General features: G+C 39.5%; 2 protein-coding genes across 4 annotated transcripts; one reads left to right on the top strand and one right to left on the bottom strand.

Moving 5' to 3' along the window:
• Positions 1–3004: 3004 nt before the first annotated feature.
• Positions 3005–13850, top strand: LOC143858477 (beta-amyrin 11-oxidase-like). The gene is made up of 9 exons (XM_077369123.1): positions 3005–3213; positions 3299–3368; positions 9093–9242; positions 9547–9807; positions 10530–10613; positions 10746–10824; positions 11465–11572; positions 13333–13451; positions 13555–13850. Coding segments are annotated over exons 1-8 (963 nt in total). The 3' UTR covers positions 13335–13451; positions 13555–13850.
• LOC143858392 (protein CHUP1, chloroplastic-like) lies at positions 12969–17638 on the bottom strand. Of its 3 annotated transcripts, XR_013238941.1 has the most exons (5): positions 17154–17565; positions 16977–17044; positions 15746–16501; positions 14368–15416; positions 12969–13445 (listed from the first exon to the last, which is right to left on the bottom strand). XR_013238941.1 is itself a non-coding variant. In XM_077369034.1 (4 exons), exons 3-4 carry the CDS (start codon positions 16376–16378, stop codon positions 14433–14435), a joined length of 1617 nt encoding a protein of 538 aa, XP_077225149.1. In that variant the 5' UTR covers positions 16379–16501; positions 16977–17044; positions 17587–17638; the 3' UTR covers positions 13967–14432. The 3 variants fall into 3 exon arrangements, 2 of the variants coding, with proteins under 2 accessions (XP_077225149.1, XP_077225148.1); XM_077369034.1 differs by lacking the exons at positions 12969–13445; positions 17154–17565 and adding an exon at positions 17587–17638 and having other exon boundaries at positions 13967–15416; XM_077369033.1 differs by lacking the exon at positions 12969–13445 and having other exon boundaries at positions 13967–15416.
• Positions 17639–17732: the final 94 nt, after the last annotated feature.

The raw sequence follows: 17732 nt of genomic DNA, 5'->3' as shown, positions 1-17732 counted from the left end.
GCTTCCAATAGACTGATGTTTATATTGAATTAATGCCATTCAGATGTTGAAATATTTTTCCTTAGGTAACATTGTGGAAACATGGTGCATAGGATTTTTTGAAACCAACGGCAGAAAATTTAGTGTTTCAGTTCATTGTAGACCTAAAATACTTCATAGTTATGAATGTTGACTGGCATCCCAGTGTAATACATAGGACATATGTGCTGCTCTAACAGAGTAGAGGATGACTTATCTCGGTCACTTGGTGGAGACACTAAGTAGAAATGTGGGTGTGTAAAAGAAGTCTACACGCTAATTGGAACCAAGAGTTTGAAAATATCCAATAGATATTATCACCATCTGATGGTTGGATTTTTCGAGGTATAGGGTTTAGTCGATCCCTAAAATTAAGAAATGCATAATACATCCTATGTGCTGACGTTTGCAGAACTTTGATAAATATTGAGGGAGTCCAATTAATTATAGAGCAATGAATTGAATTTGTGTGGACAATTATATGATAGTGATTGTATAGTCAAATTCTCCCCCTCCTTAGAGATTTTCATTGTAGGACTGTAGATCAGGTGGAGCATCACCTATTGGATTACGATTGGAGATCCCAACAGTAAGATCAACGCATGAGGATGATCAATGGCTTAGAGAACCTTAAAGGGTGACTTTTCATCTGAATTGATCAAGGGCGTAGGATCATCTAACGATAGTGGGACCAGAGCAACGGGCTGGATTTGCAGTGGCCAAAAACATTTATGGAGTCAGATCAGTTTAGCGATGGGCATCACCCATGCCGTGCACAAAGGGCCATGTTTGTTTTGGATTTTGAGAACATATTTTGAGTCCAATGGACTCAAATTTACGTTTAATTTTGAGGCTAATAATCAGCTTTGTGTTTATAAATGAATAAATGAACAAATAACACCAACTCTAACCACTTAAGCTTTTTAAGTAATTGAACGTTTATCATGGTATCAGAGCTATTGCCACACGACAAGTCATGTGGTCTAAACCCAACAGCTATTTGATATTCAAATCCGCGTGTACTACCAACCAAAAACAGAGAGAGGACGAAGAGAGGGTGAGTGCTGAAGTAAAAGTGATTAAATAACACCAGACGCTAGCAGAATCGGTTCTCAAAATCCAAAACAACCAGGGTCTAAATAGTTTAACAAGATTCTCTTCCTAACAAAGGGTGCAAATGGAATTTGCAGGTTCCAACACTTACTGGCCGACACCGTGATGGTAACGTTATTAGGAGCACATGATAAGGTTGTTTATTTGTGTTTTAGTGTTGGTGGGTGGGCTCAAATAGTCGGACCATTGATTTTTTTAACGAAAGGGCGCATCAACCTGACCCGAAAATAGCATTGGTTGGGTTTAGAAATCATGGTTGGGTTTAGAAATCATGGGTCTTGGGGACGGGTTTTAGTTTAAAAACCCGGCTCAATCTTGGGTAGGGCCGGGTTTAAAGAAAAAAAAAACCCGAAACCCGGCCCGACTTATGTAGGTGTACTAGGACATTTTAAATTATCTCTAACATAGCAAATTATTTTTCAATATATTAATATAATTGTTTTCATTGAGGTGATCATGTTTGTGATGTGGAAATATAGTTTCCTTCTTAAATTTTTACACTTGATTACATCAATTTGGAGATTTTCGGTGTGAAAATTTGTTTTTTTTTCTACAACGTGTCAATCTGAAAAAACCCAACCTGACTCGACCCGCCCCGAGAGATCATGGACAGGGCCGGGTTTGGGAATCATGGGTTTTCCGGAAAAAAACCCAACCCGACCCGACCCGAGATATTTCTCGGATAGCGTAGGGTTCTTCAAAACCCGACCCGCCGACCCGAGTTGCACCCCTAGACACCTGTAAGGATAGAACAGAACAACTCGGTCAGTCGCCACCACGTGTTAGTCACTCCCTCCAACAGAGCAACGAGTCGGATTGCCAACTGGACATAACACCCTACCTTCGCCCTAGTGACATTTTGCGACCCTCGCCCTCAGATGGCCGAAGAACCCCCCAGAACCCTTCGTGACATCGCTGCCTGCTGACTCACTCTCCTTAACCTAGGAGATCACGCAATGTCCCATCATGCTTCTTTTGGTGACAAACCGTACGGGATCCATATACTCTCCAGACGTATCAGGTGCTTTTCATCCCTCGTCGTACGAGATCCCAGCCTTTCACCGTTGCACATCACATCATCGGCTAGTCATCTCTGGCCCCCCGTATCACACTACTGTCGGTGCATGTGCCAGCGATTATCACGGTGTCATGTCATTGTCTTATCGCACCCAGAAACACAGAAACTCCGCCTATAAAAGGAACCCTCCACTTCACATTCAAGGCTTTTGGGCTTCTTCTCCCCAGAACCCACAGGATCTTTCCCGGATTCACATTGTTATGATCAGAGCACAACACATAGACACCACCCCCACCAGGTGCACGTATCCATTCGGCCTACCTAGCAGCCGTCCAGCTACTCTCTTCCTCTTTGTGTTCAGCTCTCATTCTGATGCCTCTGTCTGACTTGAATGTCGAGAGGTTCCCACGAAATTCCTATTCCGGGTGGTTCTTAACCTTTTGTTAGTAAGCATAGGTTGCAAGTCGAGGAGCAGCAAGTGGATCATTAGCACACTCGGCCAGATTTGGGGAGCATCAAAAAGTGTAGAAACATTGATTAGAAAAGTGATGGAAGTATCATTTTCAACCCCCAAAATAATAGCATCATAATGCGGAGAAAGGTGGTGGAAGTATCATTTCAAACCCCAAAATAATAGCACCATGCTGCTTACTGCGTACATGGGCAAATAATATCACTCCTTATAAAATCACGAGAGAGTGAGAGAGAGATTTTCGAGTTGCTAAGGGATGATTTGAGGAATCAGGGCAGCGAATCAATCCACGATAGATATTTATTTTATTTGAAGGGAACTGATTTTCAGAGGGGGGGGGGGAGAGAGAGAGGGAATGTTTTCATGGTGGTCTGCTTTTTGGCATGGCATTGGGAATTCTCCCATTGGTGGTGTGGCTCTTTTGGTCGTGGAACGAACTGTGGTTCTTGGCTCCTATCAAAGCTAGTTTAAATGGTGCAAAGCTCCCTCCTGGTCACATGGGTCTCCCATTCATCGGCGAAATGCTCAGTTTCCTTTGGTACTTCAAGATCGTATGCCGTCCCGATGACTTTATCAACTCCAGAAAACAAAGGTGAGATCCTACACTGGTAGCTCTTCTGTTTTCTTGTTTTTTGTCTGTTGCAAGAACTTTACTAAGAATTTTAAAAGGATTCCAGATATGGAGATGGAGTGGGAATGTATAGAAGCCACCTCTATGGCTCTCCATCCATCATAGCATGCTCCCATGTAAGTGTTCATCATAAAAGAAACACGGGCAACGGATCTTTGGCGGTCCAACTTTGAGAAAATCACAATTAACCATATGGATTGAAATTGAAACAGTAAAGGGAACGTACCGAAAGCCGAATATCGTTTTGCTATCACTGGAAGGATTCCATTCCGGTATTTCTCCTCACTCCACAACAGACGGTGATGGGGGACCGACTTCCTCTCTCTTTTTGCCGTGGATTGCAAGAGAATGATGTAGAAATTGTTGTGTGCAAGTAGGGACCGGATGAGAGAATAAATAGACATTTATGGGAAGAAACACAACTCCTCATCACGCTGGTTCCCTCCCCAAAAGTCTCTTACATTTACACCCCTTCTTTTATGGCTTTTCACTTAATGCCTTTTCACAAAACCAACTAACAAAATGATCTAGGCTGTTGATCTTGCACATGCCACATCCACCGTTAGGATAATTTCCTAACATTCTCCCACTTGGCCAGCAAGATCTTTGAGCCAAACATAAGGATCATATCTTTAAGTTAGTTAGATAATAAACACAACATTCCGTTCAGCAAAAACTACTAACAATAAACCATGTAACCATTGGGTCACCAACTCTACCCAATAGCCTACCCCACGATTATATCATTAGTAATACTTACTAACATGAATGTAAACGCATACATGCATAAGATGTAAATATGGTCCAAAACAGTCTACAGACATTCTACCTCTTACTCACAATCCATTTACGTAATGTGCACAAAATGAAGCGGTAGAAAATAATATATATCAGAATCATAAAATAAAATGTGATCACAACAGTATATATCAATACCTAATGCAGACTCCCACTGTCATAAGCTATCAAAAGTGTCAACCAACCTTATGCGCGCTACATGCTCTCTGAAGAGCTTTGGTGACAAGCCCTCGGTCAAAGGATCCGCCAACATAAGTGCGGTGCTCATGTAATCTTCAGATACACACTGATTCTGAACTTCCTCACGACTAGTGGTGGACATGGTTCCGGTTCGAACCGAGGAACCGAACCGAACCGGCACATTTGGTTCGGTTCGGTTCCATTTCTATATGGTTCGGTTCCGGTTTAAAAATTCGGGAACCGATGAAAATTCTGTTCGGTTCTGGGTTTGGGATCCCGGAACCGAGAACCGAACCGAGAACCGAATTGGTTTAATGAGGGCCTGTTTGCTTTGGATATTAGGGCCTGATTATTTCCCAAATTTGTAGTTCATGGCTTCATGCATTGCCAAAATTTGTGCATGATTATCCCACCTGTTTGTACTTCTTCATACTTCATATAAGTTTTGCAGTGCCCAAATTTGTGCCTGTTACTGTTACTGTTAGTGCTTGTAATTCATATATAAACAGGGCCATTGGTGAAGGTTGGGTAAACCCAGAACCGAACCGATTATATATGGTTCTGGTTCGGTTCGGTTCCACAAATATATGGTTCGGTTCTGGTTCCAATTTCAGGGAACCGATTATACATGGTTCGGTTCTGGGTTTAGCCCAAAACCGAACCGAACCGAACCATGTCCACCCCTACTCACGACAATATGTCAATACATTGACCCCATTACTTGATTTGTTGTTCTTGGAATTGTAAAACCGCAGCGGAATTATCACAATACATTCTCAGTAACTTGTCGACTATCAACAAGATAAAATCCTGAGACAAAATTCTGCGACTTCAAGGCATAGTACAAGGCCTTGAAGTACACAATAAACTCCGTACCCAAGGTGGAAGCAACTGAGTGTCAATTTGACATTCTTCCACGATTTAGGACTTTCTGCAAAATATACTAGAGCAGAACTCTAGGTGTTCCAACAACAGTCGGAATTAGGTTAATCAATCACACTAGGTTATCTCATTTACTTATGTGAGCATTAAACCTTTAGTCCCTTACAGACAATATATAACCTTTTGGTAAATTTCCAATGATCCATACATAAATAACATTGGTACTCTCTAAATTTGCCCACCATATAGGTTATACACAGATATGTGCAGATTTAAACATTCAATAGACCCCAATTGCGGAACTATTAGGGATCATCTTTATCTGCTCCTATAATGAATCGATCCTGGGACCTTAGAACTGACTGAATATATCACCCTTAACTATAGGAACACTACAAATGAAGTAATTTATCCATGTTCAATACTTAGGACTTTACCAAGATAGGCTTTCTGCAATCTCAGCAATCCTCAAGTCCCAACTACGTTAATCTAAACTCCTATTATGTAGGATGCTTCACCTGAATTCTTTTGTATGAATATCATTGGACATGGTTAAGTACTACTAGCAAGTAGTACACCATCAACACATAACACGAGGAAAATAATATTACTCATCTGGCCTTAAGATATATCCATTATCCTGTGATAATTCCTTAAAACTTAACATAGAGAGTACTTGATGAAACTTTATGTACAATTGTCGGGAAGTCTGTTCTAAACCTTAAGCAGAATCTCTAAGTCTACAGACTATGTGCCTCTTTCCTTAGCCTCAAGGATTGTTCGGTAGTCGTCACCACCAAAACATCTATAATGTGGGTTGTTAACTTATATGTGTCTTTTAATGTTCCAATGAGCATTGGTACCACCTTCTCTTGGATCACCAATACCGGTACTATAATCTGGTTCTCCTTAAAGGTGATTTTACTAAAGACACTACACTCCCACTAAGGTCACCATCCTTTAGAAGTCTTGGCACATTTAATCCCGACAATATACGTACTATCGGTCAATCAACAGAACCTAAAACCCTTAAATACTTTAAGATAATCTATGAAATTGCAACTTATGGTCATAGAGCTTAATCACTATATTCGTGGGTTATAAACTTTTGCCTCGTGTAAACAACCCAAAGTTGCATATTTCCCAATTTCAGCTTCCTTATGACCCATAAATCTTAAAGGGTCTTAGGCACAGCCTTACTTGGATCACAAAATACATGAGTGTTTTAAGAGTTTTAACCCACAATCTTAGGCAACAGAGAGTTGCATAAATGACCCTTATTGTTTTGATCGTTTATGTCAAGTTAATTCTCGACTCTTACCTTATAGATCACAAACAAAGATAGGGCCTCATACTTCTGATTAGAGAGACACATTTAAATATGGCTAGAAAATTTAACCAAAAGGGTAACACCTTCCGCCACCAACTGTCAGAGTCCAAAGATCCAAGATGTCATTGTGAATGACCTTTAGTAGATCAATACTCTTGGTGACACCCCAAACCGATTAATCTTTGTATATTTCTCCTTCAATGTACCCTGTATCATTGTTTAAATCGGTAAAATCAAGTGAATCTAGAATTCTTCTTTTACCCAACTATCCTCAGATATGTGGTTAAAAAACTTAAACCACTGATTGGATAAATTCTTGTTCGCGCGATTTCATTTATTTCTAACAATACTGATTATCTCATTCTAATGCAAGGTGGGCCAAGTCTGACCTTGAGAGAAGTGCAATCCAAGTCAATAAGGATTGCCCTGAAGAGAACCAAAATCACTAAATGGAAAATGAAAAACTAGAGAGAATCCATTATACTTCCAGATCTTGATTCATAGCCAAAGGAATCAAGTTTTTCTAGAATAAGGTTTCTAGTTCATATGAAACCAAAATTTCAGAAAAGAGTGGCGAGTAATAATGGATTCAACAGCCACCTTTATTGTATTTCCCGATATAATGGTATACTCTCCTCTACTAAGCACCTAACTCGCACCAAGACCTCACATAGAATTCTAAATGTGAATAGTAACGCCTTAATCTATTCACAAATCTTTTTCCGGAGTACTTACGAAATAGAAATCATAATATACAAAGATATGATATTAATTCCAGGCCATATCGAACTTAAGGGATCCATACTTTATGTGTCATTTATTATTCAAGATAATGGCACTTGATACCAAGTTCACTCTCTTTAATTGATAATGCTAAGACTAGTCTATATCTTCAGGACTCTAATGTTGCCATTTAAAATAACCAAAAGGTGTGTCGAAAGTGAGCGCAACCAAGGTTCTGAATCTAAAGCCTTTCAAAGTGTGCTCAAAACTACAACTTTGGTGAATATACTTTAAGGTTATCAAAACACATCATAAGGGTATTTGCAAGTGCTTCCAATGATCCTCTAAAATATTCACTAACTACATTAAAGAACTCCTTTGTATTTTCGAGTCTTAAAAATATCTCAAATTGCATAAAAAATGGAGGTCTACCAATACTACTAGAGTGATACTAACATTGAACTCCCACTATTCATAAGCATCTTTTAGATGTGGGTTTAGTGAGCCTGTCATTCAATTTTACATAGTCTAGCCTTTTGTAGTCTTGAATTATGCAGATCTATTCCATCACTTGCTAAGGTTTCTGACCCACTCGATTGTAGTACCGGTACTGGTGATCCAAGAGAAGGTGGTACCAATGCTCATTTGGAACATTAAAAGACACATATAAGTTAACAACCCACATTATAGATGTTTTGGTGGTGACGACTACCGAACAATCCTTGAGGCTAAGGAAAGAGGCACATAGTCTGTAGACTTAGAGATTCTGCTTAAGGTTTAGAGCAGATTTCCCGACAATTGTACATAAAGTTTCATCAAGTACTCTCTATGTTAAGTTTTAAGGAATTGTCACAGGATAATGGATATATCTTAAGGTCAAAGGAATACTATTATTTTCCTCGTGTTATGTGTTTGGTTTAAATTTCAAGAGAGAGGAAGTCAGTCCCCATCACCGTCTGTTGTGGAGTGAGGAGAAATACCGGAATGGAATCCTTCCAGTGATAGCAAAACGATATTCGGCTTTCGGTATGTTCTCTTTACTGTTTCAATTTCAATCCATATGGTTAATTGTGCTATTCTCAAAGTTGGACCGCCAAAGATCCGTTGCCCATGTTCCTTTTATGATGAACACTTACATGTGGTATCAGAGCCACGGTTCCGACGAGAAAATGGCGAGAAAATCGCATTAAAAGTGATTGAAATAGGGTTTGTGAAAACTTGTATTTTGAGTACCGCCATCAATTTTGGAGTCGGATTGATGATTAAATGGCACTGAAACGTTGCTTGTGTTCCCATGAATCCAACGCAACAAAAGGTTCATCGATCCGATGTCTGGATTGCGTTTGGTGGCGATTTAAAGATGAAAATTTTAACTTTTGGAAAAGTTTTGGACCTAGCCGGAAAACAGTATGCCGCGGGCGACCGGCTTGTCCAACCGGAGATTTTCAGGCGTTGTTACGAAGTTCATTGAGAGACGAGTCCAACGGCGTATTGTGAGCCTCAATCGGACTTCAAACGAAGCCGCAATAATAAATCGAACTTTCAGTGTTTTTTCGGATAATTTCCTAACACCCCAAACATCATCAAGTTCATCTTCCATTCGAGCGATCTTTTCAGACACCCTCAAATGGTCATCAGTCAAGCTTTTCAGTGCCAACTCTCTCGTTACTACAGAAGGAGAATTCCATACCAGGCTTAGGAATTTTGTTTGACAAGCCATTAATATGCCGGAGCCGCTCCAGAAAATCGCTCTAGTAGTGCAGCCCCATATGATATCCTCCCTCCATTCTTGGGCCGAAAAGGGCACAATCGTAGCAGCCAATGAAACAAAGTAGGTGAACCATCATTTCGTAAGTTTTTTAGTTGCAAAAGCCACAAACAATGATGATTCTAATGGAGTTATAGCATTCATCATATTCGATTTCAGATGACATTTGAGAATATATGCGGCATGTTTGTCGGTTTGGAGCAAGGGCCACTTCTACAAGAGGTTGGTAAGTGGTTCACAGGCATGACTGCAGGATTTAGAGCACAACCATTCAACTTTCCTGGCACTGCATACCACCACGCCCTTCAGGTGAGATGCGATCGTCCTATGTTTTTTCTCCTCTTTTTCTAGTTGCCTTCTAGGCAAGTAAGACATTGAATCCAAAGAAAGGGGACTAATATCTGCATAACCATGTATGGATTGACAAAACTGGCATGTTGCGATATTCCTTTCTGATTCCTCAAGCACTTCATGTTTTTTTTTTAATAATTGGATCCTCTTTTACCCATTCTTAGAAGGGAAAACAATTACATTTGAAATCAAATTATGTTTAGGTTGATGACTCTCTGATTCTTCAATAATATAAATTATATATAAATACTTTCCATGGCAGTGTCGGAGGAAGCTGGGGGCAGTGTTCCGAGCAGAACTGGTGAAGAGGAAGCAAAGAGGAGATGTTGCAAGTGAGGAAAGAAATGACCTGATGGATGGGCTGATGCAAATCAAGGATGAAGAAGGAAAGCAACTGGGAGATGAGGAAGTGGTCGATAACATTGTCCCCCTCATCGTCGGGAGTTATGAACCCACTAGCGTCGCAACAACATGGTGTCTGTATTACCTTGCCAAATCCCCATCTGTGCTCCGACGCCTTCGAGTACTCATTTTAACACTATATATATATATATATTCTGGGGTTAAGGACCATAGTTTCAAAACTCCCCCATGTCATCATGGACTCTTCCATTCAACTCTCTTTTACCTTGGCCTTATCATTGTCCAAATCCGCAGTTCGCTCTACAAAGTCAATCATAGCTCCTTTGACTCTCCCAAGTTATGACCGCATCAACCAAGTACTCGACCACCTACATCTGCTTTTGAAACACTGGTTAAGACTGCTCCAAGTACAAAGATTCTCCAAGTGCTCCCAATTTTGCGAGACGGTCTTCCAATTCATTAGCACGTCTAGGAATAAGAAAAAAGAGAGAGACCTATCTTTGCTCATCTCTTTAATCTCATCTATGTATTGACCTAGCCTCCATGTGCCATCACCTTTGCTCTTGCCAACTGAAATAGTGTTGGATGAGTCACCTTCTATCTCTAGATATCCCTCTAGTTAGTCAAGAAAGATCCAAATGCCCCTATGAATTTCTAACACCATGTATCCCAAACATTCCACATAAATCCTCACAAATATGTGGAGAACTAAAAGTCTTCAAGATATATAGTTTCACAATTGCTACACCTTGTCTTTCCTTCATTGTTATCAGCCATTTTCCTTGTAGCTTGCTCCTACATCCATCCATTAACAACATCCCCTATTCTCTAAAGACACACACTTCATATATTTTTTCAATAGAACTCAAAAATCTCTTGCAGGAGGAGCACATGAAGATTTGTGAGCAAAAGAAAGGGGCCTTCATTACAGTGGAAGATATTAGAAAAATGAAATACACACACAAGGTATTCATCAGGTATGCAATGTCATCCCATTGCATCCCTTCTCTTAATTTTTGTTCTTTTTTTTTGTTTTTTGCTATGTTTGCTGGGTGAGCAAGAGTTTATCAATGGCTTCCTCTCTTTCATTATCTACAGGTCATCGATGAAACGGTAAGAATGGCAAATGTTGCTCCTATGATATTCCGCCAGGTAAACAAAGACGTCGATTACCAAGGTACGGAAATGAGATCACAAATTCATTGTCAAATGATATCAATGGATTACATGTAGAACTAGATCAAACATTCATCAGCTTGATTTCATGATAAAAAATTCTAAACCTAACAGATCTTGTTCATCCTGATTACTAGAATATAAAAAACTAGTTTAGATGTAACCTCAATCTGCCATCTGATCGTGAATCACTGGGTTGGATCTTCCAATAACACTCCCAGTTGATCATACATTAAATGGGATTAGATCACCTTCGATCGAAAAGAATTTTAAAAAAAAAGGATAAATAAAAATGGATCACCTTCGATTGGTGTTTGGTAGCGACCAATCCGTTATTTATAAACCACCATGTTAGAGTTCTCTCTGTTATAGAACTCTAACATGTAAATCAGTTCAATCTAATAAGAACAAACCCTAATTAAAAAAAAATCTTATCCTTATGTGGTTGGGCTACACTAAACATCTGTATCCAATTCAACTTCTTAAGGTGTACCAGTTACCCAATTAACCCTAATAATCCGTATTGAAAAAGGTATATATGGTAATTTCACCTTTAATCAACTTTTTCAATCGAGACTATTAATCTGTCTGTAATCAATGGTAAACCAGATTAGGTCTTACATTACTATCTCGAATTGCAGGTTATAGAATACCAAAAGATTGGAAAGTTGTTGTGTGGCTCCGTCAACTACATACAGATCCAAATAACTTTGAAGATCCCTTCAATTTTAATCCTGATCTGATGGAATGTAAGTTAAATATTTCCTATATTCCTTATTCTGTGTTTGCTATAAAACCCATAGTGAAAAATATCTTGCTGGTGTATTTCTCATGGGATTTTGAAATTTTGGATGTTTTTGAGAAAATCTTGTAAAAATTAAAATGAGTAAAAATAAGCTTTTTTTTTCAAAAGAATCAAGAATTTCATAAAAATGAAAGAAAATGCATAAGTAAAAAGAAAAAAAAAGTAAAATTGGAAATATTTTCAAAAAATCGTGATAATATTTTATATTTAGAGGAAACTGTTGGTGAGCTTAAGCGCACCAAACCTATGGTGCGCTTAAGCTCCCCAATCACATGGCTCCCCAATCACATGTGGTGATCCAAACCATTCATTTGCAAGGCCTTATGATAGATAGGGGGTGTACCAAAAATCAGCTCCATAGGATCATCCTAACCTCTCCATTTGTGGAGGACAAAAAATGGGCAGATTTGTGTCTGTCCATTTTTGTCCTTCACAAATGGAGGGGTTAGGATGATCCTATGGAGCTGATTTTTGGTACACCCCCCATCTATGTAAGGGACTTTAAAATGAATGCTTTGGATCATCCTAACAAAGTGGGCCCCCATGTGATTGGGTGCTTAAGCTCACCATAAGTTTGGTGAGCTTAAGCGCACCAACAGTTTCCTCATATTTATGTTTATGTTTTTCAGGTAATAAGTTGCTATACAATGGATGCACATATTTTTCGGCAAGAAAATTCATACTAAAGGTCAATATGTCCAATGATTCAAACTGTTTATCTACTTGGCCTTTCTATAGATGGCCATGCCCCAAACTTAAGCCCATTTGTCAATTCTCTGTCTCCAGTTTGTGGCCTTTTTGGATGGCTAGAAAGTAAGAAAAGGACTGTTATATCCATCAAAAAAGTATTGGGACAGTGTATTGTTTCTCACTCCCCATGCGATTCTCCTTGGGTTAGTTATCTAGTGTAACTAGGATGGAGTGAGGGACTATTTATATAAGGTATTGAAAACCTTAGGAGGAGAGAAACCACACAACCAACTGTGATGCTGACAGAAAAAAGATAAGAGTTTATTCTTTGTAATTTCGCATCTGAGAAATTGAGAGTGGTTTTCCTTTTTGTTTTGTGTGTATGGTCTTAGTTGAGAAGGGAGGAAAGGGGTTGCAGGTTTATCCATTGTAATCCTTATATTTTTGCTTTCTCATAGTAGAAGAGACGAAAAGAATTGTGGTTTTTGGGTTTATTCATTGTAAATTTGTAATCCTTGCTTTTTTGCTTTCTCATAGTGGAAGATCATGATCTCACCCGTGGATGTAACATAAAAAGTTGGCGTGTGCATCTTGTAGTTTGTTCCTTTTTATTTCTTTGCATGCAATTGAATCGTATTTTGCCCGTTGGATTTCTCAACTAAAAATCTTTCCACAGTTCAGAAGATTGGCATAATGATGAATGGCTCATCAATAGTGAAACCTAGGACAGTTGCAGTCACCACAAAAAATATGTGCACTAAAGATACATAAATATTTGCTACTATGGTGAAACCCAACACATGTGAGCCCTACTTGATTCATGTGAATTGTATATCAGACAGAATCAGACCTTCATTGGTAATGGGGCCTGATTCCAATCTGCTTTAACTAAAATTACCCACGATGGGATTTTGCAATGGGCGTTGTCTCAACAAATGGTTTCCCTTCCCTCTAGTAGCATTCATGAATTACGCGAGTTGCTGATTGAAAGAATTTCTGCTAATGATTTTTCAGGAACTTCCAAAGCCAGGAACATTGCAAGCATTTGGTTTGGGACCGAGGATTTGTGCAGGAAACATGCTGGTGAGAACACAGCTCTCCATCTTTCTTCATCATCTCGCCATGGGCTACAGGTGAAATCCCTTCAGATTCATCTCAAACTAGTGCTTAATTTGTCTAGAGTATATGAATCATGAAAATAGTACTGAGGGTTAAGCTATTTGGTGGTGTCTCAAGGTGGGAACTCATCAACCCGGACGCAAAGATAAGGTACCTTCCTCATCCAAGACCGATGGATGGGGCCAAGATGAAATTCCATGCAATCTGAGACACTCCTTTGATTACAGCTTGTTTATCATGTATCCTTAAGAAATACAAAGAACCACTTTAAGAAATAAAAAAGCATCCTTTCTTGTACTAATCAATCAGTTGTTTGATTGATATTAAGTGTGTTCTATTTCTTACTGAAAATGTGAAAAGCTTAGTTCTGTTTTGGGGGCCCTCTGTTGGGCTCCCCTTTGTCTGTTCCTGTATTTCTCTTGTATGTTTTGTTCCTTCAATGCAGATCTAAATTGGTAAAAAGTATGTTATGTATCATTAGTCTAATAAATAAAACGAAAAATATAATAACCTATAAACTATTCTCTCATTGACAAACTAAAGAAAGCTCATAATAACCTATAAAATTCCATGGTCCTCTTTCAGAGGTGCCTGCTAATGCAGGGTTGGTTCCAATGATAAAAATGGCAGAAGAAATTATACAAAACCCCAATACAACAAAAGAGATTTGAATGAGTAAAGAAATTTTAAGAGTAGGATCCTACAGAGATGGTGTAAATTAGCCCTGTATAAATGCATAGATCATAATCATAGTCATGTCCAGCTCAACAAACATAGAAGATAAGACTTGGGCTCTAGATATTAGCCACGACAAAGATTTCTTGGCAACTTATTTGGAGCATATTGTATGAATTAACCTATCCCATGCTGGCAGGAAAATATGCATATGGCCAGGCAATGGGATGGGAGAAATAGTAGGTGTAGGCGTACCTGAGGGAAGATGGAATCCTCTAAACCATTGGTTGTGATAGAAAATAAGTAAAGGATGATGATTTCTAGTGTGACATTGAGTTCGTGCGCGAGCTCTTCAATACGTGAGCAAATTTCATCAATTCCAACTTCTCAGTACCATCATAGTCCTGATCAAACCGACAATCCCCACCAACCAAATCCATCTCACCACCCTCTCCCAATACCATTCTCCTGTATCTATACGAAGATCCCACATCACTCTGTCTCTCTTCCTTGTCTTCGATTTCCCTGATATTTTCTAGTTGTAGGCTCCTTGAACTGTGGAAATCCAATGAAGACCTCGACATGCTCTTAGAGTGAGTGATCTTTTTCTGTCTCTCATCAGTTGTTTGGGCTTCCATTCTCTTTGGAGTTGTTGCCGAATCATGTGATCCATGTAGATTGTTGGTGGAATGTTCTACAGTCGTGCAGGAAGAAAAACTACGGTGCGAATATGTCCTTCGCAGTTCATCCAAGGAACCAAATGAAAATGATGCCCTTCTGCCCGAATTAGTACAGCTTGTCGGAGTTCTGTCTGTAGATGAAACTGTATTACTGTTATTGTTACTGTTATGACTGTCCTTTCCCAATACCAATTTCTTGAGCTTGCTTAAAAATTTCGATTTGCTTGTGCTACTATTTCTCGTAGTGTACGAAACATCGACAGAGGAATCATCGAACTCACCCATCTCTGTGAGAGTGGATGCTTGAGATGACGAACAATATTCCAAATCAAAGTCCATCAAGCTGATGCTACTCTCGTCAATTCCTGAGTTTGAGTACTCAAGTATGAGTTGTTTAGCCTTCTCTTCGGACTCGGGATTCAATGTCTTGCTTAGATCCCTCGCAACTGTTTTTCCAGGAGGGGCTTGATAATTCCTCAGCTCATAGCGCAAGCAAGCATTGACCCACCTGAGATAAACAAGCTCCTCCACGTCAGCACAGCGATCCGTTCGGAGCCTCTCTAATTCCTTCGTCAATTCATCATTTGTTTGTCTTAGACGGTTAGATTCCTCTATTACTTCAGGCTGCAACAAAGTTTCTATGTTAGTTTGAAACAGAAGAAAGCCTGGGATTAACTGTGAACCAACCAATCACTCCAAAGGCTTAAGCCGTTAGAGATGGTGCTATTTAATCACTTATACTTCAACACTCCCCCTCACGTGTGGCCCTTCCTTTTTGGGTTGGCCGTGCACGTGGCACATGTGGGCCCTCTTTGGGGCCGTACACGTGGATTTTTAATATCAAGGGGTTGTTGGGTTTTGAACCCAAGAAGCTTAAGCTGTTGGAGTTGGTGTTGTGTTTAATCATTTATTATTCAACATTAACAAAGTCCAATAAGGATGTGATTACTTGCCTCTGAACCCTCAAAAAAAGAAGAAGCTAGGATTTGGGTGGACTCTAACTTCATAGCCAAATCAGAATTCTCACTCTGCAACCTTGAATTTGCCCTCTTGAGTTCCGCCAACTCGTCCTCCAGACCCTTTTGCCTTTGGAGCTTCTTCTGAACCTCTGCATCATCCCTAGCAGCCCTGCATTCCAGTTCTTGCAAATTGGAGACCCTCAACTGGAGGGTGGCTAGGTGTTCCTTGGTCTGTTCACTATCTGACCTTATCTTCCTCGTCAGCTGCCTGATCTTTGCTCTAGCAGATTCGAGCTCAGCCGTGACCTTCAAGTAATCAGACACCTGAGCCTCAAGCCTCTGTTTGTCAACCTGCAAGGACTCGATCTTGAGAGTGAAAAGTTTAGCCTCCATAGTGTTTATCTTTAAACGGTTCTGCAGCTCCCGGACAGCGGCTTCTTGTTCTCTTAAGCCATAAAATTCAAGCAATTGGATCTCCATGTTCTTCTCCCTCTCTCGAAGGACTTGGACCATATTCCTCAAGTTCATGATCTCTTGCTCCATTTCCTCCATTGCGTTGCCTCCTTTTCTTGTCTTTTGGACATGGACCTCAACAGCTTTCATTGTTGGTGAATCCCTGGTTACCATAAACTCCTTCGGTATGAGCTCGTTAAACTCAGGCAACAGGAAACCCTCTTCATCTACAGAATTTCTACTGTTGGGGGAAAACCCAATGACTGTATTATGGATGACCTTCTGGGGTATTTCTTCCTATGAGAAGGAAAGGATCACAACACAATTAGTCTCTTTCAAGACACATCTTCAAAAATAAACAGATCATAAAAATAGAAAGAAAATTTCCTACTTTTCATTTGACAAGTCCCATGGAATTCTACTATGAGAAAGCAAAATTACAAGGATTAAAATGGATTAAGCCAAACCCACAAACCAGCAACCCTTTCCCTTACTTCTCAACCAAGACCATACACAAGAAATCTGAGAAAACCCCAGAAGTAAAAACCAAGATTCTTCATGGCAATCTACTCACATAAAGAAGCTAATTTTTCATTTGGAATTCCATAAACTGGTCATGTCCAATGATGGGCTAACCAGAGATAGATATTCCAAGCAACCCAGAAAAATAAACTGAGGAATTGAAGGCTAGAGGCAATCAATTCACAGGGAAAAAAAAAACTAAAACATTGAAAGAGAAGAAAATCAATGGGTATTAAAGGATCATACATACATGTTGAGTTACCACTGATGACTGTATCTCTTTGAGACCCTCTCTTCCACCAACATCAACTTTACCACCTGAATCAAAACATCTAAAATCATAGCTACAAACTAAAACCCCCCAAAAGGTATAACATCAAAGAGAAAAATAAATAAATTAAGAAAGAAAGAAACAGAGATAACAAACCTGAAGGTGGTTTTAGAAGGGGACGAATTTTTTTGGTTCTGAGATGGGAACAGAGATAGAATGCAAAGGTAAGAGCCAAAGCCACTCCAATTTTCAAAGGGACAGGTTTCATGATCACCCTCTTACTTTCTTTCAACATACCCTCCATCTCTTTCCCTCTAATATATGTATTAGAAAATCCTATTCCTAAAAACTATCTTTTTTCTCCTTTGGTTCAAAGACTTCAAACTCTCTCCCTCTTCCTCTTCCTCCATCCACATGCACATAAACGACTCTGCTCATGACCCATTCACATATATTTAAATAGAACAAAAATATGTCCTTGTTTGGGTAAATTTTGGAGCAGAAATATATAATAAGAACAACCCACAAACAGTACGAGAGAGAAAAGATGAATGGAAGGATGAGAAGAGAGAAAAAAGAAGAGAGAAACCTTTTTATCAGACTTCTCTACTGTTTGGGCCACGTTTTGGTTAGATTTTTGTCTCTTTTAACGCTCTTTCCCTTTTATGGGTTGGTTGGTTTGAGTCGAAAAGGAAAGGGTAGATGACTACTTATCATTTTTGTTTTTTGACACAT

This window comes from Tasmannia lanceolata, unplaced genomic scaffold, assembly GCF_043159265.1.
Source record: "Tasmannia lanceolata isolate RefF3 unplaced genomic scaffold, GAP_Taslan_0.1 ptg000026l, whole genome shotgun sequence".
NCBI lineage: Eukaryota > Viridiplantae > Streptophyta > Magnoliopsida > Canellales > Winteraceae > Tasmannia > Tasmannia lanceolata.
Note: the sequence above shows the minus strand (reverse complement) of the source record. Positions and strands in the feature narration are given on the sequence as shown.